Genomic DNA, 25,501 nt, shown 5'->3' with positions numbered 1-25,501 from the left:
GAATGTGGAGGGGGAGAGATTCGGGGGCCCCAGGGCTTGGGGAGACCTGGAGTCTGGGAGGGCGCCAGGGCTTGGGGGGCCAGAGGGGTCCCTAGGGTCTGGGAGTCCCAAGAGCTGGTGGATCCCAGGGCTTGGGGAGGACCCAGGGTTTGAGAGGGTCCTGGGCTTGGGATCCCCAGGATTCGGGGCATCCCAGGACTGGGAGAGATCCCAGAACTTGGGAGGGATCCCAGGACGCAGTGGGAGAGTCACAGGGTCTGAGGGGCTGCAGAGCTTGGCGGATCCCAAGATTTGGAGGGATCCCAGGGCTTGAGGGTCCCTAGGCCTGGGTGGGTCCCAGGGGTTGGGGAGATCCCAGGAGTTGGGGGGGATCCGGGGACGTGGGGGGGTCCCAGGGCTTGGTGGCTCCCAGGGTTTGGGGTGGTCTCAGGGTTTTGGGAGATCCCGGGGTTTGGGGAGATCCCAGGTGTTGGGGGGTCCTGGGGTTCGGGGGGATCCCGGGGTTTGGGGGCGCCGGGACCCGCTGTGCCCCCGCCGGCCGCAAGGTGACGCCAGCTCTCCCGCCCCCCCCCACCCCCCGCGCGCGCTCCGTGTGACCCGCGGCGGCTTCCGTCGCGCCGCCGGAAGTGGCTGCGGCTCTCGCTCCGCCGCGCCGCGGCCGCTGCACGGGGGACGAGGCCGGGGGCCCGGCTGCGCCATGGAGACCTGGGTGCGCTTCAGCGCCCAGAGCCAGGCCAAGGAGCGCGTCTTCAGGTGCGGAGCCGGGGGGGGACCGGGAGGGGGGCGGCGGTGCGGGCCCGGCCCGGGGGCGCCCCGCGCTGAGGCCGCGCCGTGTCTTGCAGGGCCGCCCAATACGCCTGTGCCCTGGCGGGCGACGCGCTGCGGAGGAACGGGGCCGGCAGCGGCGTCCTGGACAGGCTGCGGCAGCTGGAGGCTCATCTCAGCCTGGGCCGCAAGCGTGAGTGGGGGCTTCCGTGGCGGGGCGGCCCCGGGGGGCGCCCGGTTCCCCTGTCTCCCCCCGGGGATACCCCCCCCGGGTCTGATCCTGCCTCTGTCCCGCAGTGCTGCGCCTGGGCAGCTCGGCCGAGGCGCTGGAGGCGGCCAAGCGAGCCATCCACCTCTCGGACATGGTGCTGCGCTTCTGCATCACCCTCGGCCACCTGAACAGGGCCATGTACTTTGCCTGTGACAACGTGCTGTGGGCGGGCAAGGCCGGCCTCGTCCCCAGCGTGGACCAGGAGAAGTGGAGCCACAGGTCCTTCAGGTGAGGTGGCCGTGCCAGGGCGGGAGGTGCCCGTGGGGAGCTGGCGGCCTCTCAGGGCTCAGCCAGGTCGCATGGGGCTGGGCGCGCTCTGCAAGGGAGAGCCGGCACTCGGCCCGCGTCTGCTCTGTCCGCTTTTACCTAGCGTCTCAGCGCAGCCTTTTCCTCCTCCTGCTGTGCCACAGAGCGGCGGTAGACGGAGGTGGCTTTGCACCCGAGGGTGGCAGGGTGCAGGGCAGCAGGAGCTGGCAGGTGCCCAGCCGATCGCAGCCCCTCAGCGGCAGAACGTGCGCTCCTGCTTTTCGACTGGGCGGGTGTTTTGAGGCGCCGTATTTCTGTGTGTGGCCCGTGGGAAGCAGCTGGAGGCTGCGCGTGTTGCAGAGGTCACCGGCACCCGCGTTTGCCCCGTCTCCCCACCCTGCCCCTGTCACTCTTCCCTGTCTTTCAGGTATTACCTCTTCGCCCTCGTGGTGAACCTGAGCCGGGATGCCTACGAGATCCGGATCCTGATGGAGCGCGAGGTGGGCGGGAAGCGGGCGAAAGGCGTCGAGAACGGGCGCTTGCTCCAGGCTGACAACGGCCTGCAGCAGCTGGGGCTGAGGCTGCAGGTGCAGCTCCGGCTCCTGGCGCACGTCCTTCGGAACAACCCGCCGCTGCTGCTGGACGTGGTGAAGAACGCTTGCGACCTCTTCATCCCCCTGGACAAGCTGGGGCTCTACAAGACCAGCCCGGGCTTTGTGGGGCTCTGCGGCCTCACCTCCTCCATCCTCTCCATCCTCACCATCCTTCATCCCTGGCTCAAACTGAAGCCCTAGTCGTCCCTGCAGCCTGCCTCCGGGCTCCCTGGGTCGCAGCAGGGGATTTTAGGAGATTTTAGGAGACCCCAGGGGTGTTCCTGGGGCTGCGCCACGATGAAGCTGACAGTTTTGATCCCGTTGTGCACGGCTGCGCGTTCGCGTCACGCCTGGCTGCTTTCACCGAGCGTCGACCAGGCTTTGGAGATGGGAGGAAGGCGGAGGGAGTCCATGGCATCAGCGCCCGCGGGGACCCACTCTGGCCGCCTCGTCTCAGTTCTCTGCAGCGCCCCTGAAGAGGCCATTATTCGGCGGACCTAAATTTGGCTGCTCTTCCCCTTGACTGTAGAGCCCGTCTGGCCCCAGCAGGGGTGAAACAATTTCCGTCTGTCTCCAAAGGATCTTTAAGGCTGGAGCCAGCCAGCAGGGAGCTTTTCCTGCTGCTCTGGGGCTAGAGGAGGCCGCCTGGGTCGCTGGGCGTCTCTTCCAGACTGCTGCAAATGTCCCTTTTAGGAGCTTCTTTGCCACAGTGGGATAATTCAGGGAGGGAGCGGCTCAGTGATGAGCTATGATTCTCTGTGATGATTTTTCCTAGCCGCTCTCTGCTCTGAGCTGGCATCGCTGCCTCACAGTTTGATCGCTTTTCCAGGTTTCTGTGACGCTGGATAACACTGCTCGTGTGGGTCTTGGGCCTGTCCCAGCTCTACAGAGAACTTCACTTAATCATCAGCGCTGACCTTCTCCCTTTGTCCGCGGTTGTTTGTGTCCAGGGGCGCTGTGTTCCTCCGTCTCGCCCCGGGAGGGAGCGTAGAAGCAGGGGAGCAGGTACCGGTGCTTTTAACCAAGCTGCGGCGACGGACCTGGCGCCAGAGTTTGCGCCTGGTTTTCTTTTCCTTGCCGGTCAGAACCGGGTTGTCTTTGTACTCACACAGCGAGTCCGTCAGGGGAGGACTGACACGCTCCTGCTGTCCCCAGCTTGGCTGCTAGCAGCCTCTTCACACTGTCAACACCGCGGTTTTAATGTTTTAGAGCAATATTTTAATCCTGGCAGGGGGGACGAAAGGTACGGCGGAGAGCTGTGAGGCCACTCCTGCTCCTTGTTGGTCGTGTGTAAATACTGTAAATAGGCACCTGCACTAATCACAGTGTGTGGCGGTTTGCGGAGCTAATTATTAAAGCCAAACTGCTGAGACTCCGTCTCCCTGTGCCTTAATGATCTCGTGGATGTGTCTCAGCGTGGCCTGAGGACGCGTGTCCTTGCCAGGCAGCCGCTCTCCTCCCGCCGCTCTTCCTCTTCCTCCTTGGCGAGGGGCTGGCACGGGCCGCGGTGGCGTGTGTGCCCCGCGTGCTCCGGGCTTTGCGCCAGGCTCTCCATCCCCGCGCCGCCTCGGGCCGAGTTCGCAGCGCCTGGGTGCCTCTGGGAAGGGGTGTCTGCGGGCGCCACGCTCCAGGGCACGGGAATGTGGCTTCTCTCCCAGGGGATCTGCAAACGCTGCTCGCGCGGTCGGGTTTCAATCCCAAACCACCCAACCCTCCCACCGCTGCGGGCTGGGCTTGGCTGGGTTAAACGGTGACCGGGGCCAAGCGCGGGGAAGGCGAACGGGTTGCAGGTGCCGGGAGAAGCGGGCACGAGCGGGGCACGAGCACGGAGCTGCCGGGGAAATCTCCAGGGATCCAGCCCCAACCGGTGCCCAGAGGCAAACCGACATCCGAGCAGTGGTGACAGGAGCTCTCCGGCGCCGCGTGGGCTGCTCCGGCCTCCCCCAGGCCCTGGTGCCCAGGTAGGACCCGTAGCCGCCTGCCCTGACTTGTCCCCTCTCCTGGCGCCCGGCACCGGGACGCTGGTGTCCGGCCGGGGCTGGCGGCCTCTGCGCGAGCCGCTCCGGCAGCGGTGAGACCGGCCCGCCGAGGGCGAAAGCGGGGAAGCTGGGAGCAGCACGCTGGCCGCTCTCCCTCCTCCTCATCCCACGGGACAGCGCATGGGACCTCGGTGCCCTCGCGGGGAGCCTCACCCCTCACCCCAGCCCTGCTTTCCGCCCGGACGGAGCCGATCCTGGGTGCTGCCACGCTAATTCGTGGCTCCAGTTGCGAGCGCAGCCGTTTCCGCCCACCCAGGGTTGCGGCTGAGCTGAGACCTGCCAAACTCATCACAGCCCGAGCGCTGCATGGGGCGAGCAGGGTCTCGCTGGGGGCGAGGAGGGTGCCCCTGGGCCGGTTCGGGTCGGTGCACGCCGTGCCATGGGGCACGCGGCGGCTGGGGGACGCGTCTGCTCTTGCCGGACCCCAGCGCCGGCCGTCCCAAAATTCAGGATAAATCTGACCGCGAGCAAAGCTCGGCGCAATCCTGGAACCGGGGGATTTCCTGCTCCGGCTGCATTTCGGATGCACCCGGTATCCAGCCGCTCGCCCGCGCCCCTCCTGACGTTCCTCGAGGTCCATCCTGGAGGAGTGGCCGGGAAACGTCCCCCGCGGGGCTGCGACCGGTGCGGAGCCATCCCTGGCACTGCTTCGGCAGTTTGCTGTTTGCATTAGGCTTGTTTCGCTTGGGGCTGGCACAGGACGTTTCCGATCTGTTTTTCTCCTCGAGTTTCCTGTTTCTTTGCCCTCCGTTACTAAAACGCCAGACTTTTTGGCCGAAAATGTCCCAGCTGCTGAGGGACGAAACTTTTCGTGCTTCCTGCCTGTGTGAAAGCTCGAGTTCTTTGGGGGAAAAACAAAAAAAGCAACAGAAAGAAGCTAAATCTCACGTTTCACGAGCATCCGCTGTGCCAGGGCGCCCCGAACGCCTGGCTCCGGCTGGACCGAGCGGGCACGGGAGGCATTTTTGCTTGCTGGTCCCCAAGTCCCAAGTCCGGTCCCCAAAATCCTGCAGGATCTGGTCCCTGAGCCCCCGGGGTCTGGTCCCCCAAATCCCCCAGGATCAGGTCCTCCAAACTCCCCGGATCTGGTTCCCGAGACCCTCGGGCTTGGTCTCCCGCAGCTTCGTCGAGAGCGAGTGGTGCAGCTACGAGCTCTGCTTCTCCCCAGCGGGCCGTGGGGCCGGGCTCCGAGGATGGCGTCCCGGTGGCGAAGGAGCCCATCGATGCCCGTGGTTTGCCCAGGAAGTTCTCCCGGCTCCGGAAGATGCTCCGAGGGCTCCAAGATGTACCTGGAGCGGCCGCCCAAGCCCAGCTGCAGCTCCCCAGCCTGCTGGGAGCCCCAGGAATGACGAGGCAGAGATGGCTGTGGACACTGCCACCGTGGATGCCACCACCGTGGATGCCACCACCATGGACAGTCCCACCCCGAATTTCCCCCCCATCCGGAGGCACCTCCATCCTCGCCAGGATGGGGTGGGACGCTCGGTCCCGGCCCGCTGCCTCGGTTTCCCCAGGAGCAGGAGGCTGCTGCGCCGCTGCTTGAGCTTCCCAGCACGCCAAATTGGGGAATTATCTCACTTTTTGCCCGTTTTGCCCCCCGCGAGCCCCAGAGGACCTCGGGCACGGGGATAATAAAAGCGACTTTTCCAACCCGCCTCTGCGCCTTAGGCTCGGTGATGGGGGGCCTCTCCGAGGTCCCCCCGGCATCTCCGGGTGTCCGGGAGGTGGCAGTGTCACCCAGCAGATGTGTCCCATCCCCGGGCCAAGGGACGTGGCCTCCTGGCCAGCGCCGGGAGCCGGGCAGCGGCAAAGGCCGCCAGCTCCAACCAGTGCCGCGGGGTCACCCCAAACTGCCGGCGGGTCCCCAGGGCGATGCTTTAACCGAGGGGCCCAGGCGTCCGGGCGCTGTCCCCAGCCAGGCGCTCGCTGAGCCGGCGCGGAGGCTTTTTTGCCAGGAGACGGGAAAAAGCCCGTTTCGGAGGTGCTCGCCGGGGGCTGGCGGCCCTGGAGGGTGTCTCGGGGCTGCACCTCCGCCTGCCCCCTCCGTCCCGCTCCTTCTGCACCGTTTTTACCACTTTGCCTTTCTTTTCCCCCAACTCCTTCCCAAAAAAAAAGAAAAAATCAAAGCCCGGCCCAGCCCGGCCAGTTATTTTTAGCAGCCAATTGCAACGCCCGGGAGATGAAGGAGGAGGAAAAAAAAAAATTAAAAAAATAATTAAAAAAGCGCTCCCGAGCGGGGCGTCCCGCGCCGCAGACAGAGTCACCTTTGAGGCGCGCGTCCGGCCGATGCCCGGCGCCGGCGGCACCGCGACGGGGCCATGGAGGGTGGTGGGCCCCCGCGCCTGCTCCCCGCGCTCCTCCTGCTCCCAGGTACGGGGGAGAAAATGAAAAAAAGGGCAAAAAGCGGGAAAAAGGCGGGATTGGGGCTGAATTAAGCCCCCCGGGTGCGTAGTCCCTCCTGCCGCGGGTGCTGGGGGGTGATTTTGGGGGTTGTTCTTGCTTTATTTTTACTTTTTGGGGCTGTTTTCTGCAGCGTGGGGTGGTTGGGGGCTTTTGGGGCACCCCCCGAGGCCGGCTTGCCTGGCCGTGACCCATCCCGGGACGGCGCTCGGCCCAGGGAAAATATCCCCGCGGGATACGGGAACGGGGACGGTGCCCGAGCCGGGCTCTGAAGGGCGACCCGACGGATCACCCGCTCCATCCCGGATTAACAGAGCCCCGGGGACCCAGGTGGCGATTAACCAGCGGCTCGGCGGCGCGTGAACCCGCGCAGAGGGGCCCCAGGGGGAGATTTTTTGGGAAAAACGCCTGTTTTTTTGCCCTCATCCCCTCCTGGGCGATTTTCGGCTAGTTCCCGCGGAGGAGGCAGAGCCTGGGCTGGGCGACGGAGGCGGCCGGGGACCCCGTGCCGGGGGCCATATCAGCTCGAACCGCATTAAATAAGAATAATTAAGCTTCAGGAGGAAAATTTTTAATGGAAAATCCCCCAATTTGAAGGAGGAAAGAGATTAAAAGGTTCCCACTCCCCTCTGGCCCCGGAAGGGGTGCGCTGGCTTCTCCGGCCCAGCTGGGGCACATCTGGAAGCGCTTTCGCCGCCCCGCCGTGCCCCACCGGGCATTGGCACTGCTCTCCGGAGACGCCGCCGGCTGCATGCATATATATATATATATATTTTTTTCCCCCTCCTTTTCGAAAGAGGAAACAGCCTGGCAAAACCTCCGCCGCGTTTCCTTCCCGGCCCTTGGCCGCCCCGTGCCTCAGTTTCCCCCCTCGGAGCTGCCCCTGTGGCTCTGCCCATCCCAGCGTGGAGGAAATCGGAGGTGGCGGCTGCAGCACGTTGCATTTATTTTGGTTTTTAAGCTCGGCGGCAAGCAGAAAGCCCCCGTTTTCCCCCAAACGGGGAGCACCAAGCGGCCCCGTCCGCCCTGCAGCCTCCTGGTGCCGCACGTGGATCAGCACCGGGATTTTCGTTTTATCCGGCATCTCCCCGGCTCGGGGTGCCCGGGCACCGCCGCGACCGGTGCCCCCCTCCCGAGGGCACCGTCCTGCCCCCCGGCACCGGCTCGCTCCCTTTTCCTGCTGCTTTTCACCCAGGAGGGGAAAACAACCTCCCCGCTGCCGCGAGACAGGAAGGTTTCGGGCCGCTGTCTCGGCCGCCGGCCAGGGCCGTGCCGCGAATCCAAAAGGAGCCGTTTTCCTCCCGTTCCGGCCTTCCCCTCCCATCTAATTGGCGCTTCCCAAAATACGCCGGGGGCCGGCTGCTGCCGGGGGGGCCCAGTGCCGCCCTGCCTAATTGCGGGGCCAGCTGCCCTGCGGTCCGGCGGGGACAGAGCAGCTGCTGTGCCGGGGACGCAACCGCCACCAGCGACCCCAAGACCCCAGCTGGCCCCCCCGGGTGCCACCCATTAATTAATCAATTAATTAAATGAGAAAAGCTGCAGCACCTGGAGATGGGGCAGGAGCAACGTGTCCTGGGGAGTGGTGGGTGCTGGAGTAGCTGGAGTGCCGGGCAGTGATTTGGGCTCCATGGGGGTGATTTGGGGGTTTATCCTGGTCCCCGAGTGCTTTTTTTGGTGCTTTTGCCGCTTTTTTCCAGCAGGGAGGTGGGCAGCTCCGAAAAAACAGGATTTGAGGGGTTTTGCTGGGCAGGATGAGCCACGGTGATGGGAATCGCTTGTGGTTTGGGGCTTTGCTGGAAAAAGCTGCAGAGTGGCCCGTTTCCGCAGCCGGGGCGGGGGGGAGAGGGGGCCGGACGCCGGGGCCCCCCCGGCCGGCGGGTGCTCAGGGCTCGCCGTCCCCGCAGGGCTGTGCGCTGCCTTCAACGTGGACGTGAGCAGCCCGCGGCTCTTCCGGGGGCCGCCCGAGGCTCAGTTCGGCTACAAGGTGCTGCAGCGGGCGGCCGGCGGGCGCAAACGGTGAGCGGCGCCCGGGGAAACCGAGGCAGCACCGGCCCCGCGGCCGCCCCGAGTCCCCGGCTGGTTCCCGCGGCGATGCCCGGCCGGGGCTCCGGGGCTCGGAGCCCTCGTTAGCGCTAACGAGCCGCCGCGTCCCCGCAGGCTGCTGGTGGCGGCCCCCTGGGACGGGCCGGCCGGCGACCGCCGCGGCGACGTCTACGAGTGCCCCGTGGGACCCCCCAATAGCACGTGCGCCAAGGCCAACCTCGGTAACGCCACCGCGGGAAAAAGCGGGGGGACCCCGGCGTCGCCGTGCCGGGGCCTTTCGGGGGCTCATCCGGCGCTGACACCCGCCGGCTCTGTCTCTCTCCCTGTTTTTCCCGCGTTCCGGCGCCCGGCTGCAGGCGACGCAGCCCTGCAGCGCGTCCCGCTGCCCGCCAAGAACATGCACTTCGGCATGACCCTGCTGCACGGCCGCGGCGACGGCTTCGTGGTGAGCGGTGCGGCGAGGGGAAGCCGAGGCGGGGGCTTTGCAAAAATCCCCCCCCGCAAAAAATGTTCCCCCGCTCCGTGCGCAGGCCTGCGCCCCGCTCTGGTCCCAGGAGTGCGGCACCTCCGTCTTCAGCACCGGCGTCTGCACCCGGCTGGACGGCGACCTGCGGCCCGTGGAGACCCTGGCGCCCACGGCGCAGCGTGAGCAGGGGACGGCGGCGGCGGGGGGCACCGGGCCACGCGTGTCCCCCCCCCCCGGCGGTGTCCCCAACCCCGCCGCCTCCGCAGGCTGCTCCACCTACATGGACATCGTCATCGTGCTGGACGGCTCCAACAGCATCTACCCCTGGTACGAGGTGCAGAACTTCCTCAGCAACGTCCTCAGCAAGTTCTTCATCGGGCCCGGCCAGATCCAGGTGAGCTGGTGGCATCTCGGCGTCCCCAACGTCCCCCTGGCCCCGGCGGGGAAACCGAGGCAGCCGGCGGGAATCTCCCGCGGGTGCGATGCTGCACGGAGGCAGCGCTGCCGGGTCGGGGATGCATTTTCGGGTGCTGAGCCCAGACTTTGGGTGCCGGCGGTGTTTCCCCCGTCGCGGCGGCAGGTCGGGGTGCTGCAGTACGGGGAGCGCGCGGTGCACGAGTGGACGCTGGGGCAGTACCGCACGGCGCGGGAGGTGGCCGAGGCGGCCAGGAACATCAGCCGGCAGGAAGGCCGCGAGACGCGCACCGCCTTCGCCCTCCGCCGCGCCTGGTAGGAGCCCGCCGGCGCCGGGAGCGGGGCCGCGGCGGTGGCTGCCGGCGCCGCGCTCACGCCGCCCCGCGCTCCCGGCAGCACCGAGGCCTTCAGCCCCGAGCGGGGCGGCCGGCGCGATGCCACCAGGCTGATGATCGTGGTGACGGACGGCGAGTCGCACGACGGCGACGAGCTGCCCGCCGCCTTGGAGGAGTGCGAGAAGCGCAACGTCACCCGCTACGCCATCGCGGTGAGCCGTCGCCCCCCCCCCCCGGGTCCCCATCGTCCCCCCCGGGTCCCCGCGGCGGCTGACGCCCGCGTCCCCTCGCCCAGGTCCTGGGCCACTACCTGCGGCGGCAGCAGGACCCCGAGGACTTCATCCGCGAGATCAAGTCCATCGCCAGCGACCCCGACGAGAAGTTCTTCTTCAACGTCACCGACGAGGCCGCGCTCAACGACATCGTGGACGCGCTGGGCGACCGCATCTTCAGCCTCGAAGGTGACGGCCCGGCACGCGGTGCCCTGTCCCGGCCCGGCGCCGCGATAACGCCCCGCTCTCCGCTCCGCAGGGACCCACGGCAACAACGCGAGCTCCTTCGAGCTGGAGATGTCCCAGGTCGGCTTCTCCATCCATCTCCTGGAGGTGAGCAGGCAGCACCCGGGGCTTTGCAGAAGTGGAAAATCGGCCTCAGCATCGGCGTCGGGCGGCCGGAGCCACGAGACGCTGAGTGTCCCGGGAAGGGGAAGGTGGCCGGCTATTTTGGGGTGGCCGCTGGGGACGGTGAGGCGTGGGGAGCCACCGCGCAGGGGACGCACGTGACGCGTGACGCCTGCCGAGCACCCGGTCCACGCGGTGCCTCGCTGGCCCTGCAGCCGCGTGCCCCCCCCCCCTTCCCCGCCAGGACGGGATCCTTTTCGGCATGGTCGGAGCCTATGACTGGGACGGGGCCGTGCTCAAGGAGGGCCGCGGCGGCCGCATCGTCCCCCCCCGGAAAGCCTTCGAGGAGGAGTTCCCGCTGGAGCTGAAGAATCACGCTGCTTATCTGGGTAGGGGGGAGCAGCCTGAGGGATCTGGGACGAGCTGGGATGCTCAGCATCCCGAGGGATGCAGAGCAAAGCAGGGATGCAGGGTGCTCTGAGGGATGCGGAGCAAGCCAGGATGCTGGGCACCCCAAGGGATGCAGAGCAAGCTGGGATGCTCGATGCCTCAGGGATGCAGGGAAAACCAGGGATGCTGGGTGCCCTGAGGGATACAGGGAAAAGCCAGGATGCTCAGTGCCTTGAGGATGCAGGGCAAGCTGGGATGCTGGGCACCCCGAGGGATGCGGAGCAAGCCGGGATGCTCAGTGCCCTGAGGGATGCAGGGAAAACCAGGGATGCTCAGGGATGCAGGACAAGACGGGATGCTTGGGTACCCCAGGGGATGCGGAGCAAGCTGGGATGCTCAATGCCCTGGGGACACGGGGTGACCAAGGTGGGGGACCATCCGCCCCGGGGTTTTCACTACCAAAAAACCCCACCCACCCCCTTTTTGCTCCACATGCCAGGCTACGCCGTCTCCTCGCTCCGGCTGCCCGGCGGGAAGCGGCTCTACGTGGCTGGGGCCCCCCGCTTCCAGCACAAGGGCAAGGTGATCCTCTTCGAGCTGGGTGCCGCGGGGGACGTGGCGGTGGCCCAGGCGCTGCAGGGCGAGCAGGTAGGGCCGGGCGTGCGGGGTGGCGTGGGAGGAGGGGGCCTGGCGGGAATTGTGCCCCCCCCCCCCCCAGCCTCATGCTCCTGCCGCCCCGCAGATCGGCTCCTACTTCGGCAGCGAGGTGTGCGTCCTGGACGCGGACGGCGACGGGGCCACCGACGTGCTGCTGGTGGCCGCCCCCATGTACCTGGGCGCCCAGAGCAAGGAGACCGGCCGGGTTTACGTCTACAGCGTGGGGCAGGTTAGGGGGCCGGGGGGGTCGGGGGTATGCGGCAGGATCGGGAAGATACGGTGGAGTCGGGGTGCAGCACGGTGAGTCGGGGTACGTGGTGGGATCGGGGGGCTGTGGTGGATTTGGGGGGGGTATGAGGGGACCAGAGGGACATGGCCACATCAGGGGGACACTGCAGGGTCAGGGGATGCACGGCAGCATCGGGGGGATACGTCGGCTCGGGGGGACGCGTGGGGATGTGGGGCCACAGGAGGGTCGGCGGGAGGCATTGGGGGACAGTGGGGTACCCAGGGCCCCTCCGTGCCCCCAGCGGCTTCTAGCCCCCGCCGGGACCCTGCACGCCGACAAGAAGCCGCAGGACTCCCGCTTTGGCTACGCCCTGGCCGCCGTGCCGGACCTCAACCACGACGGCTTCAACGACGTGGTGGTGGGGGCACCGCTGGAGGACGGCCACCGCGGTGCCGTGTACATCTACCACGGCGCCCCGGGCGCCATCCTGCCCCACTACAAGCAGGTGAGAGACGGGGCTGGAGGCAGCCTTGGGGGGGGTCTTGCTGGTGGTGTCTGCCCCCCCCCCGGGGTCTGTTAGTGCCACCCCTGGGGCCGGTCACCCTGTGAGCACAACCTTATATGAGACACCAGAGAAGCCACAATGGCCCCCATTCTCGCCTCCCCAGCGCATCGAGGCAGCGGCGCTGAGCCAGGATCTCAGCTATTTCGGGCGCAGCCTGGACGGGCAGATGGACCTGGACGGCGACGGGCTGGTGGACCTGGCCGTGGGGGCGCAGGGTGTGGCCGTGGTCCTGCGGTGAGTCCGGGCACCCGGCGGGGGTGGCGGCACCACCGGGCTCGGCCGCGAGGCTTCCCTGCCCTCGGACGGGGCTCTGACCCCCGGCTCCCGCCGCCAGCTCCCGCCAGATCGTCCAGGTCAACGCGTCGCTGACGGTGGAGCCGCCGGCCATCAGCGTCATCCAGAGGAACTGCCAGCGCGGCGGTGCCGACGCCGTCTGCCTCCGCGCCAAGGTCTGCTTCCGGGCTGGGACGCGGGCCCGGGGCCGGTGGCACAGGGCGATCGGTGAGTGCCGGCGGCTGGGGGGGCGTCCTGGGCCCTGAGCATCCCCGCGGTGTCCTCCGAGCATCCCCAGGGTGTCCCCCGGGATGTCCCAGGGCATCCCTTGCGCATCCCTCGAGCATCTCCCTGAGCATCCCCCGAGTATCCCTGGGGTCTCCCCCGAGCATCCCCCAGCTGCCTGGGGGACTTGGCGGTGACCCCCCCGTCCTCGTCCCTGCGCAGAGCTCCGGTACAACGTGTCCCTGGAGGAGCGGACGCCGGGTGCCCGGGCCGCCTTCGACTCCTCGGCCCGGCGCCTCTTGCAGAAGCGGCTCCAGCTCTCGCTGGGGCGGCAGAGCTGCGTCCGCTTCCCCTTCCACGTCCTGGTGAGCCCAGGCCACCCGGCCGCCCCGCGTCCTCCCCCGGGGCCGAGCGGGGTCCCTCCCGCAGCCCGGCTCCTTCCTCCCCTTTTCCCACCCATCCGGCGGCGCTGGGACTAACCGGGAGCCCTGTGCGGTCCCCAGGACACCACGGACTATCTGCGACCCCTCAGCTTCACCGTGACGTTGGGCCTGGCCGAACCCGCCCCGGGCCCGGTGCTGGATGAGAAATCCCCCACCACCGTCCAGAAACTGGTGGGTGCTGGGATGGTGACGGGGAGGATGGGACTGGGGGGGGCACACGGAGCCGGTGTCCCAAGCAGCCACCCCGTCACCCTTCCCTGGCTCCTTCCAGATCCCCTTCTTCAAGGACTGCGGTGACGATGACGAGTGCGTCACGGACCTGGTGCTCCGGGCGAGCATGGACATCGCGGGCTCCAGGTAGGGACCGGCGCTGCGGCGGGGGTCCGAGCCCTGCTCCGGGGCCGTGACGAGCCTCCCGCCGCAGGCAGAGCCCCCACGTCCTCCGCAAGGGCAGGAGGAAGGTGATGGTGGACGTGAGCCTGGAGAACAAGAAGGAGAACGCCTACAACGCCAGCCTGCGGCTCCGCTTCTCCAGGAACCTGCACTTCTCCAGCCTCGTGCTCCAGGTACGGGGCCACCCCTGTCCCATCCCAGACATGGGGGTCCACCTAGCCCCCCCACGGCCCTTCATCCCCCTCCTTCCAGCCCTGTGTGGGTGCTCTGGTCTGTCCCCAGTCAAAGACCAGGCTCTGTCCAGTCCTACAGGGACTCTCTGGTTCACCCAGCTCCATCCGCGTCCCCCAGCCTGTCCCAGGTCAGATATTGGGGTCAGTCTGGCCCCCCCAGCTCATTCTGGTTTGGAGCTAGGGGATCATCTACAGACCCCCCAGCCCCTCCCAGGTCAGAGACGGGGGTCCACCTGGCGCCAGCAGGGTCCCCGGTCCATCTAGCCCCATATGGGCACCCGCATCCACCCCGAGTCGGAGATGGGCGCCCACCTGCGTCCCCCAGCTTGTCCTGGATGGGAGATGGGGGGGGTCCATCCAGCCTCATGGGGGGGCTCCCCAGCCCATCCCAGGTCAGACACTGGGGTTTGTCCAGCCCCACCCAGGCCCCCCAACCCATCCTGGGCAGCGATTGGGGTCCATCTGGCCCCGTATGTGCCCCCAGCCCCTCCCAGGCTGTGGATAGGGGGTCTCTCCAGCTGCCCCTATGGGTTGCCACGTGCTCAGCCCCGAGGGTCCCACCACCGTCCCCATCACGGGGCCGCTGCAGGGGACGGTGCCACCTCTTCCCCCCCCCCCCCCCTTGCAGGACAAGAGCCAGGCGAAGCTGGAGTGCACGGCGCTGGGGGGACACGGCCGCCTCTGCAGCGTCGGCTACCCCGTCTTCCGCTCGCTGGCCAAGGTAGGCAGCCGCGAGCCAGAGCCGGAGCCGGAGCTGGACCCCTCGCACGGCCTCTCGCCCCGCTCACGGGTCCATCTCCTCCCACCCAGGTCGCCTTCGCCCTGGAGTTCGAGTTCAGCTGCTCCGTCCTGCTCGAGCGGGCCGAGGTCGGGCTTGTGGCCAGCAGGTAAGAGACGGCGGGAGCTGCATGGGGGGGCACGAGGGGGCCCATGAGCAAGGGGCTTGGGCCGGGCCCCCCATGGGTGCTGGGGGGGGGGGTACCCCGAGCCCCCGGCGCTGTCCTCTCCGTCCCGCAGCGACAGCACCGAGGCCGAGGCCACGCTGCATGACAACGCGGTGCAGCTCGCCGCCGCCGTCCGCTACGAGCCCGACCTCTTCCTCTCCAGGTAGGGCTGGGCCGGGGGGAGCGGGGCCGGGGCCGGGGCCGGGGCCGGGGGGGGCACGTTACGGCTCCGGGGCCGGTTCCCACCCTGCTCTCACCCCCGCAGCAACGCCAACCTGCACCGCTACGAGGTGCAGCCGCCCGGCACCTTCCCCCATGGCCCCGGGCCCGAATTCAAGACCACGGTCAAGGTAAGATTGGGGGGGGGGGGGGGGATGTCCCGGACGCCTGGGCCCATCCGGTCCTGGCTTATCCTGCTTTTCACCCAGGTCCAGAATTTGGGCTGCTACCCGGTGCAAAACCTCACGCTCCGCATGGCCCTGCCGGCACTCGGCTACCGCGGCGCCGCCTTCCTCTCCGTCACCCGCGTCATCGCCGACAACGTGAGTCCCTCACCGTGGCCTTGAGCCGGGGCACCTGGGGGGGGGGTCCCCACTGCCCATGGCACTGAGCCCGGCTCCTCTCCCCCCGCCCCGGCCAGGCGACCTGTGTTCTGCGCAGCCCCGGCGAGGAGCCGCCGCCAGCCGCCGTGGTCCCAGTGCACCCCGAGGACCTGCTGCACGTGGACAGGCTGGTGAGCGCCATGGGGGGGGGTGCAGGGGACAGGGACAGGGCTGTCCCCACGTCCCCCCGTGTCACCCAGCATCTCTCCGCCGGCAGAACTGCAGCAACGCCGGGTGCCAGGTGCTGCGCTGCGAGCTGGGGCGGCTGGAGCGCGGCGGCGAGCTCTCCGTCCACGTCCTCCGCGCCGTGCACGACGCCTTCTTCCGCGCGGTGAGCGGGGGGGCCCTGGCGCCCGCTGCAGCCCCCGCTGCAACCCAGCGCCCCCGGGCCGGGCAGGGGGCCCGAACGGCCCCGCTCACCCCCCCTCTCCGCTCCAGGCTCGGTTTAGGAGTGTGAAAATCATCAGCACCGTTTCCCTGCTGGCCCCCGCCGGCGGCTTGCTGCTGCTGGAGCGGACGGCGCAGCGGCGCGAGGTAGGAGCAGCACCGGGCGCTACTTTTTTTTTCTGCAAATCTCTTTTTTTTCTCTTTTTTTCTTTTCTTTTCTTTTTTCTTTCTGCAGATGGTGCTGGAAATCCTGCAGCGCAAGCGGGTCCCCGTCTCGCTCTGGATCCTGGTGGGCAGCATCGTCGGGGGGCTGCTGCTGCTGGCGCTGATCATCTTCTGCCTGTGGAAGGTGAGAGCGGGGCTGGGCCAGGCTGGGCGGTGGGTGCCCGCAGCCCTTCCTCGCCTCCATCCTCTCCCTCTCGCCCCAGCTGGGCTTCTTCACCCGCAAGAAGCTCCCCGAGGAGGAGGAGGAGAAGGAGGAGCAGTGAGAGCAGGCGCTGGTCCCGCGCGTCCCGACGGCAAGGACCGGCACCCTCCCTGCGCCCGGGGCGCCTCCGGCCCCGGCTCCCGGCTCGGACGCAGCGAGGTGAGGTCGGATCCGCGCGGTTGGAGCCCGAAGGCCTGGGGGGCACCGAGGACCCCGCCCCGGTGGTGATGTAGCCGGAGAAACGTGGAGCGACCGGTCCGAACAAGCAACTCCGCCAATAAAGCTGAGCCCCCTCCGGAGCTGCTCCGGCGCCTGGTACCGCGGCGGCGCTCGCTCCCCGCATCGTCGAGTTTTGCACCCCCGAATCGAAACACTTTCCCCTCCCGGAGGGGGAAAAAACCCCAAAATGCGCCAGAGACTATCTCGAACGTCTCGTTCGGAGCGGCGGCAGCCAGGGCCACGGAGCACAGAGTGATGGGGGGATGCGCGTCTGCTGGACGCGCAAAGTTTCCCCCCCCACCCCCCAACCAAGTCCTGCTCCCCTGCGCTTCCCTGCAAATGCCTGACTTAAACCCTGGCCCCATGGGGAGGAAAGTCCTGATTTCAGGCACTTTCCCTAACTTGGAAATAGCAGCAGGAGGGGCTGGTGCAGGGCGGAACAGGCAAGGCAGGAGGGAGGAATCGGGACCAGAAAGCTGGAAAAACCCCAAATAACAGGAGTTGTGTGGTCCCCCAGGCCCCCCCCAAACTCACCGTGGCCATGGGGCTCTTCAGGGGAATATGACATGCCCAAGAAGAGCGGGCAGAGGCAGTGAGATAAAGCAAAGAGTGTTTTGAAAAGGATCTAGCTCCTGTTAAAGCATTTTTCCCTCTTGCTGTCACCAACCAGCGCAGCCGGCAGCCCTTGATCAGCTCTTAGTTTGCAACCTGCCCCAGAGCACGGTTGCATCTGGCCCTCAAAAGCACATGATTAGCAGGGCTTTATGCTTTAAATGTCTCCTGTGCGAGCGGGAGAGCTGGTCCTGAAGCTGCAGCAGCAGATTTCGAGCTGCTGTGCCAGGAATAAACCCAAGCGGCAGGCTGCGGGGAGGCGGGTAGACGGCTCGTGGCTGGAGGCCTAAGTGAACCCGCACGAGGACTCAGCATGTCGCTCCCCGTGCTTCTCCTCCCGCTGCGGACGTTCAGGCTGCTTAGAGAAAGGGAAAGGCGCAGGCAGCGTTAAGCAGAAGCAGCATTAGGCAGCGCAGCCCCCGTCCCTGCTGCAGCCACTGGGACCAGCGGCAGGTTCAAAACCCACGTCCCCAGTGCAGAAACCTGCTGGCCCATGGCCCCGGCCTCCCCCAAATCCTCGGCGCGAGGCAGGGACGGGGACCTGCATCCTCCCCAGCATCCAGGCTTACCTGCAGCCACCGCCGCCTCGGCAACCTCGTGCGAGCAGGGACAACGCTGCCGCCACCTCACAAATGCCATCCTGCTGCGGCCACCCCTCCCCAGGCCGCGTTAGGACTCAAGTGCTCACCACCACCACCCGAGCGAGACCTTTTCCTGCAAAAAAGCCCCTCTACAGCAATCCCACTGGCTTATCTGCATCCCAGTTAGTCCTGCAGTGGCTTCCCAGGCTCCTCGGCCACCTCTTCCAGCACCCAACAACCTTCTCCACATCTGCTCTTCTTTATAAAGGCCTTTATTTGACTTAATAGCAAACAAAACACTAGTTTAAATCGAGTGTACGTAGTACACCGTTACAGCAATGAAGTGGCAACATGTTTAGACGCGACCTACCTCTCCCTCCCGCCTGCTGCCGGGCCGAGCCGGGGTTTAATACTGCCGCACGGTGGTTTAGTGGGTGCCTTAAGCACAGACACGATTCGGACAATAAAAACGAGAAGTCAAACATGGATGAAATGTTACAGAAGTGGAAAAAAAATAAAACAAAAAAATCTGCAAAAAATAAAGAGATTCTCTTAAAGTTACCAGACTAAGAGAGAATTAAGGTTTTTGTGTTAAACACGGAGGAATCAGCCATTAAAATGGTTATGCACAGTTAGGGCTGTTTTCCTGAAGGATGCCTTTAATGTGGTCCACATGATACAAGCCAGCTAAGGATCCTAAACAACTCACTGTGGGTGGGGGACGGGTTTGGACAGACCTGGGGACACAGGCACATGGAGAAGGGCCAGAAAAAAATAAAAAATAAAAGAGAGAGAGAGCGGGGGGGAAAGAAAAAAAAAAAAAAGAGAAGTTCACAAGACAAAAAACCTTCTTGTGCATTCCTGTTCCCAGAACCGTGGGCTCCTGTGCGTCCCGACCATGCGAGCGCACTTCTCTCCGCCAGCGCCCCTCGGTAAGACACCTGATCCAGAGACCCTTCGGTACCTCCATCGTCACCTCTGCCTCTCCCCTGAGAAAACCGAGAACACTCTTTCATAGACATTTTTACTTGAACTCGAGAGAAGAGGGGAAAAAAAAACACTCCTGGATTCGGTTCCACCCACACGGCCCGAGGGGCACAGAAAGGGGCCAGAGAGAAGTCAAAAATCGCCTAGTTTCCATGCCCTCCTTCGCCAAAAAGAGCCCCGTAACGGGGGTGTTTTCGCCACCTTTGCCACCTCTCCGTGGGGGGACGCGGAGCGAGGGCAGGGGAGCCGGCCCCACGCGGCCAGGGCTGCGCGGGAGGTCTCGGGACCCGGGCAGGGTCTGCACAACGGCTGCCAAGCTCCCTGCCCTCCTCGCCCCCGTCCAAGGGGCCATGCCTACGTAAAGGTTTCACAAGTATAAAATCAAGTCAAATCACTCAAAGACTCTGAATTTAGGACTAAAGAGGCGATTCCGATGGAGGCGCGATTCGCTCGGAGATGCTAGTTTAAAGTTTCAGGAAAAAGACAGCACTCATTGCAGTAATATCATGGGGTGGGTTCCCTCCCCTGCTCTATATTTCCTGCTGCTCTTTTTGTTTGAATTATAATACAATGTACATCTGTAGTAAGAATACTCCAGCCAGAGCCCACAGGAAGCCCTCGAGCATCAGAAAGTCCATCGATCGTGTAGTTGGCTTTCACTGCTAAAGCTGTTGCTCGCTGAGGCCTCGGGGTTCTGTGTTTGCCGAGTCGAATCCTCGCCGTTTAGGCTCTTCCGACACACGGGACACGTGTCATGCTGCAAGGGAAACGCGGGGGCCTCAGGAAAACGCCACGCAGATGGCTGCTTTCCCATTCTGCGGCTTGGAGGAATCCTCTCGCCCACTGTCCCCGCGCCGGGACCCGCGGCTGTTGCGCCCGTACCGCGGTTGCCACGCGGCTCCAGCCGACACAGGCGCGATTGGAAGCGGGGCCTTAGAGAGGTGGGAGATGCTACAGCCCCGTTACCCACCTTTCGCCCTAACAAAGACGAGTGTTGAGACCTGGCCCGGCTTTCCAAATCATTTCTCACTACTGCAGGAGACACGCTTGGCTCAGAGACAGCCAGCAGCACCTCCCAAGCCTGGTCTGGAGCCCCCACACCAGGACCGAGCTCGCCAAGAGCCACGCTCCTCCGCGGGGCTCCCACGCGGGCAGAGGCTCTTACCAGCTCTAACCACGGCACGATGCAGTTGCTGTGGAAGAAGTGATTGCACGGTAACTGCCGAACCTGCTCCGCTACTGTGTAGTCCTCTTTACACACAGGACACTCCAAACCCGTATCTGGAAGAGACGCACAGACCAAGGGAGGTGAAGCAGGCAGGGCACCGACAGCAACCCGCAGACGGAGTTTTAGCTCTCTGGTAATAACAAGCCCAACTTTTACGAGCCCAGAGGAGATTCACGCCTCTCTCCAACAGGCTGCCTGGAGAAGGGAAGCAGCAGGACAGATGGTTGGAGCAGCCAGCGACAGAGATGCACACAGCTGAGTTTGCTTTGGAAAGTTTGCAGAGGGAGGGAGTGACAGCATTTATACTCTTCCTTCCCTCCCTTGCAAGAGAGGGGGAGGAAAAGGCAGTTTTCATTCCCCACAGGGAGATGTTCAGAGTCCCTAATGCACAGGACAGTCACTGACTGATCCTGATACACCCAGGAGAAAAGGAATCAGAGCAAAGACTCTGACCCTGCTGGGAGACAGTCTCCCTCGGCAGAACCCTCTCTGCCTTGACTCTGGAGGATCCCTAGGCAACAACAGCATGAGCCCTCCAACCACACCTGGTGCTCCGTCACGGGAACGTCCTACCCAGCGCGCTGCATTTGCAGGCTCAAGCCCTAGGCAGTAAAAACCAGGAAGCAGAACCATCTCTTGCCCTTTCACAAAATCCTTTGGTGGTTTTACTGACACTTCTGTGATCTCCATCACTTTCTGAAGTTCCTTTTAGGAGAGAAACAACTGTTGGATTCCCAATGGTCAACCCCCAGGTAGCATTTGGTGCAAATCCTGCTATTGTAGAAGCTGGAAGTAGCATCTCTTATGCCTTCTGCATTAGACTAACTAACAAGGCAATTCAAACTAAGGGCATTTTAGCGGAGCCCTGCCAGAACTTCCTTGCCTGGAACAAGGACAGTTTTGCAAGGCTGGCTAGGGATGTTTCCAACGCATGACCTCCTCTGCAAGAGCACAGCACACTGCTATGTAACATCAACCAGGAGAGACGGCAAAAACCTGGTCTCTCTTCCTTAATACCAAGCCTGACGGTGCCGTTGTAATGCTAACACACCTCCTAGCCGCAACCAGCAGGAAGACCAAGCTCACAACGCTAATCCTCTCTCCACTGCCAGGCTGCCCAGCCCGAGCTCTGTCAATTCAAACAGGCAGGACCGAGCATTACAACATGGAAATTCAGATGCTTCTTGGCTTCCCAGACAAGAATAAGAGACATGGGTGTATAAAAAGAACCAGACAAAAATATCTGTCATGGAAACAGCCATTCTAATCAAACCGTGCATCTTAACAGAGCATTAGTTTCCAGGAATAGAGCAGCTCAGAGGGAAAGGGACCCTTTGAGCAGCCTTCAGAGACAGCCTTCTGCAAACACAGGGAGAAAAATCCCCTGGATGAGCTAATTGCAAAACCATAAATGCTACGAAAAAGCCACAGGTCTTTCCTGCTGGCTACATTATAGGAACCTGCAATCTTTACATGACATTTCAAGGGTAATTCAGCAGGAATATGTTCAGAGCCTGATCTACCAGCCCTACTGCAAGTCAGTCTGAAAGGGAGGAAAGCAACATGCAGAGCTGAGCTTTAATGAGACCATAAACAGCAGAATAAACAGAAGGTTTTAGAAAAGGCCAAGCAGTCACAGGCTTGGTAGGCTGAAGAGGCAGTGCTTAGAGACTGCGCAAACATGCTCTAGAGTGAAGGTTTTTGCTTTCAATTCCTGATGGACCAGATTGGCACAGATCTGATATGAGGGGTCCAAGAAGAACTGAACACCAGAGATGACAGCAGGAGTAAAGCTCAGGATCTCTGGAGCTAAAAATCATGAATATTTCCAGCGGTGAGTCTAGCCAGTGATTCACGGGGATGGAGCAGTGCTGCCCTCTACCCTCCTGTGTCAGCCAGCCAGCAGGGATGCACAAGGATACAGCGAAGAGGCTGATCCTTGGCAGAGGGAGCGGGGAGCTCAGGATCTAGAGACAAACTTCCAGGCACTGCAACAACCCTTTGTACATCAAAGCGTTCGAGACAAGTGACAAGCACTGGACACAGAGGAAGAGACAGGACACTGGATTTCACCTACCAACTTGTTCCTGAGTTACTGTCACTGTTGGGAGAGATGAGATCTTCTCTTTGTCGGCTGGAGGTGGTCCTGTGTTTTCCAACTGTCCCAAGAGCTGGAAAGAACAGAAAGAAATGCACACTGTAGTTGGGAGCACAAACATGGCTTCGCCTTGCAGAGCATCCTCAGTACAAACACGGGGCATGGAGAGCACTACGGTCCAAAAACAAGGAGCAAGGCAGGAACAGCTCAGCACAGCCTGCCCCTGGGAAATGGCTCTCTGACCAGTTCCTTAAAATCCCCAAAGTGACAGATTTCGGCAGCTTTCCATACAAGCCACATCAAGGCTCCCTTACTAGAAACATTCTTGTTGCCCAACCTGTACCTGCTACGAGCAAGTTAAGGCCATTTCACACTAGCTTAGATATTCGTTGCACTGGTGACTGTTCTCTCTGCAGCAGCAGTTTTGGTGCTTACTTTCACACCTCCAACCTCAGCAATCCCACTTCTTTCATCATTTCCTCCCAGCTCATGTTTTCAGACATTTTCTCTTGCATCAATGGTGGGGAAACCGAAGGGCCTGGGAGGGAAGGGAAATGATGCCACGGACAAGGGGGAGGGTGTTCATTTAGTCCCGAGGGATTTTGAACTGAAAGGGAGTCAGTGGACATGTTCTGAGAAGAGGAAGAACCTCATACTGCAGAAACGAGGAAGCCTGCAGCCTTCTGCCTCTCTCAGGACTCAGCCAGACTGTGGGAGCAGAGGCAACCCCACGGGGCAACGGGAAGCTATGAAGAGAAGCTGTTTAGTGCAGTACCACCACCAGACCACGGAGCAGCTGTACCGAAGGAACCTGCTCTCCTACGGGTTTGTATCTCCTGCACGGAGTCGCTAACATTTCACAGGGCTGCAGGGATGGTGCTGACAGCATCTCTTTCCTAGTGTCACAGTTTTATACAACAGCGTAAAATGCCTATGAGTTAAGACCTAGATTCACCTGGCAACTGGCTCAAATGGGTTCAAGCATGGTCAGGGAGAGGACAGAGAAGCATTTGTAGGAGTCTCATTTACTTTGAAGGCCACATTAAAATGCCTGGTCTGACATGAAGCCCTGGGAAACGGGCAAGGCTGCTCCTTCCGACGCAGCGGGGAGCCGAGAGGAGCCGTATATGCAGCCCGAATCCGAACTGCGACATCATCCCAATTCCGCTGCAGCACTTGCCGGGGCTTGCTCTGCTCTGCTGGGTGCGGGGTGGGAGGAGGAAGGTGCTGTCTCCAAGCAGCCATGTGGGCTGCAGAGTCATTTCGGGAAGCGGTGAGTAAGGCGGGCGAGACGGGCGTGTGGTGTAGCCTGGGAAGCCGGGGGCTAGTTATGAATGACAGCAGATGGCTTTGCCAGGCGCTTTCAGGAGGTGTCAGCACGACAACAGCAGTGAAATTAGCTCCCAGTAAAGCATCCGTCTGCTCTTCCTTTCCATCCCAGTGACGCCAACACCCTGGAGGAGACTGTTTGTGGATGGAGGCTGGACACCCCCGATCCTCAAAGGAGCGAGACAATGCTTCAAGGGAACGGGAGAGGATCAACTCTTCCTTCCACAAACCACAGGGGGAAATGGCTCATGACTCCAGATTGCTGAATTTGGCAAGAGATCTGGGACTGACGCAAGGGATTTTCATCCTCAGCCTCTGGCGAGCCTGTTACAAGGCACCTGCAACCTCTGTACCACGTGTAGGTTGGCAAGGAGGCAAACTAAGATATTGTATTTCCACAAGTGAGGTCCAATTCCCAGCTCTTAGCCCCCTCTGAGGAGGCAGCTGCCAAGCCAGAGGCTCATCCGAAACCAAGGGCTCTTTCCCAGCAGTGGGATTGACTGGAGAGGAGCGCAAGAGAAGAAGCGGACAAAAACTTAGAGGCACAGATCAAAACCAGAGACAACAGGCTTGGGCTTTCCTCCAGCTGGGCACACACGCAGGTCTTACCTGGGTGACAATAGCATCAAGGCCGCTCTGTCCCCATGCGTAGTCCCCGGGATTCGAGTGCAGCATCCCACTCCTGCAGACGGGAGCAGAGCGTCAAGCCGTTTTACCCACGCCAAACCAGCCCCGAGGTTTGCGCGATACACCCAGAGAAACCTTATACCAGCAGTGGCACTGGTCACCTGGGGAGACAGAGCTCCTGGGTGCCAGACAGCTGCTGTTTACTGGGTTCCCACACAGCTTGTGGACAGCCATGATCAAAGCCATGAGCAAAGCCAGGCTTGCTACTCACCAGGAAAAAGGGTGCTGGGAGCCAGGAATCGCTGAGTTTGCAAAAAACCCTGCAAAGATCTGCTGTATTATTCTAAAGAGGGGAGGAATTGAAAGAGAAAAGGAACAAGTTGAGCAAACGCATGGCAGCAGCAACAGTTTAGCAAGAAGGAGCAGCAAAACACGAAATACTACTCTGATCGATCACAGCCATATTGTTGCAAAACTCGCACCCGGTGACATCCCTGTTCGGAAGAGCGAACCGTGAGACAGAGCCTCAGCACGAAGGAACGAGGGATGCTAACTCATCGGAGAGTGTGGGAGGGCTGGGAGAGGGAAAGGAAATGACTGAGTTTCCCAAGCATCGACTTGTTTCCTTGTGGTGAGAGCTGGCACTGCTACAGGCAAAACCCACCTTTCCCACCATGCAGCTACTATACCACACGGATTTGTGCGGAGAGGGACAAAGGGCAGAGATTTTGGTGTGAAAACTTGTGTTTTCTGGGTCCCAGGAGTCTCCCAGCACCAGTGCAAGGGTTGCAGTTTTGCACTGTTTCTCCCTGGGTCCCACATTTTTCACTGAAGAGGGACAGAGGCACTTCCAGAGGGCAATCCGGACACTCACCCTTCGATAGCAGGAGACCTGTCGGGGCGCGAGCTGCCCCGAGATCTGTACCTCCGCGTCATGGGCAATCGCGGGGGTCGGCTTGGTCCCCAGAGGTCAGCGTGGGCTTGGTGGCCCCTCTCATTGTCTCTGCTGTCTTGATCCAGTGAGCTGCTACTCAGAAAGGGTCTGAAGTCGGGAAAGAACATTGTGTGGTCCAAATGGTCCCAAAGCTGCAGAGACAAAACCACACACAGCTCTGTCACTAAACCCGGCGACTCCGCAACACTGTGCTGCCCATGCTGGGGTAACCAGGGATTTGCTCCACCGGAGGTCCACGAGCTGCCCCTCTCCTGCAAGGGCACCCTGGCAATCGCCACTGTGACCGAGGAAGGGACTCCGCTATGGGGACACAGCCACATGTCTCCTCTGGGGTCAGGACTGCTGGCAAGCGAGACCTCAGCGCCGTGATAACTCTGGAAACAGCCCTGCAAAGCTGGCCAAGGGAAACAAAGTCCATCTTGACAAAAGCAATTTAGCAAATTCAGAGGGTTGCCATGGCTCCCAGAAAGTCTGGCAAACATGCTTAATTATAGCCCAAATTAATCAGATGTACCGCCCCCAGGAAGACCAACATGTTGACTCTTTTCTGCTATGTGCAGATCCCAACAGAATATATGTTTTGCTAAGCCATCCCAGGCACTACAAGGTCCATCCCTCTCTCGAAGGGCTGGGTTATTGGGGGAGATAACGCTGGATTACAGCCTGGAAACCCCGTCCCCAAGTCTCTGCTCTGCCACAGGCTCATTGCGGGGCTCCTGGCATGTCTCGTCACCCCTCAGCATCTCCACTTCTCCGGCACAGGGAGACCTACGGCCACAAAGTACGGACAGTGCTTGGTGTCCTCGCTGCCACAGGTGGCAAACGGACAGGGCCAAAGGGACAGCCCCAAAACAGTCGGCAGGATACAGCTGGTAACGAAAGGTCTCACTCAGATAACGCTGTCC

At 62.8% G+C, this 25,501-nt stretch overlaps 3 protein-coding genes across 3 annotated transcripts in view; 2 read left to right on the top strand and 1 right to left on the bottom strand.

Annotated features, from left to right (window-relative positions):
• The first annotated feature begins 524 nt into the window (after nt 1-524).
• Nucleotides 525-3,247, top strand: PEX11B (peroxisomal biogenesis factor 11 beta). The gene is made up of 4 exons (XM_026118743.2): nt 525-753; nt 843-958; nt 1,063-1,264; nt 1,710-3,247. Exons 1-4 carry the CDS (start codon nt 698-700, stop codon nt 2,074-2,076), a joined length of 741 nt encoding a protein of 246 aa, XP_025974528.2. The 5' UTR covers nt 525-697; the 3' UTR covers nt 2,077-3,247.
• Nucleotides 3,248-6,130: 2,883 nt separating this feature from the next.
• On the top strand, nt 6,131-17,933 carry ITGA10 (integrin subunit alpha 10). Its single transcript, XM_064498833.1, has 30 exons — nt 6,131-6,284; nt 8,219-8,330; nt 8,472-8,578; nt 8,714-8,802; nt 8,888-9,002; nt 9,090-9,217; nt 9,404-9,552; nt 9,634-9,784; nt 9,868-10,033; nt 10,104-10,177; nt 10,437-10,581; nt 11,082-11,230; nt 11,325-11,468; nt 11,770-11,973; nt 12,137-12,267; nt 12,368-12,534; nt 12,754-12,896; nt 13,035-13,145; nt 13,246-13,331; nt 13,399-13,540; nt 14,229-14,321; nt 14,411-14,487; nt 14,618-14,707; nt 14,810-14,894; nt 14,973-15,086; nt 15,185-15,277; nt 15,364-15,477; nt 15,585-15,680; nt 15,769-15,882; nt 15,962-17,933. Exons 1-30 carry the CDS (start codon nt 6,233-6,235, stop codon nt 16,019-16,021), a joined length of 3,501 nt encoding a protein of 1,166 aa, XP_064354903.1. The 5' UTR covers nt 6,131-6,232; the 3' UTR covers nt 16,022-17,933.
• The window catches only part of RNF115 (ring finger protein 115), a 23,668-nt gene continuing 15,795 nt past the window's right edge, over nt 17,629-25,501 (bottom strand). The window contains exons 4-9 of the mRNA XM_026118735.2: nt 24,516-24,727; nt 23,913-23,984; nt 23,624-23,696; nt 21,665-21,758; nt 19,525-19,640; nt 17,629-19,116 (exon numbers count right to left, since the gene is read on the bottom strand). Of these exons, the coding sequence (XP_025974520.1) occupies nt 18,985-19,116; nt 19,525-19,640; nt 21,665-21,758; nt 23,624-23,696; nt 23,913-23,984; nt 24,516-24,727 (699 nt within the window). The 3' untranslated portion in view covers nt 17,629-18,984. The remainder of the gene's footprint in view (nt 19,117-19,524; nt 19,641-21,664; nt 21,759-23,623; nt 23,697-23,912; nt 23,985-24,515; nt 24,728-25,501) is intronic.

The sequence above is a fragment of the Dromaius novaehollandiae genome, chromosome 29, assembly GCF_036370855.1.
Source record: "Dromaius novaehollandiae isolate bDroNov1 chromosome 29, bDroNov1.hap1, whole genome shotgun sequence".
NCBI lineage: Eukaryota > Metazoa > Chordata > Aves > Casuariiformes > Dromaiidae > Dromaius > Dromaius novaehollandiae.
The sequence above is the reverse complement of the archived record's forward strand: the minus strand, read 5'-3'. Positions and strand labels throughout refer to the sequence as shown.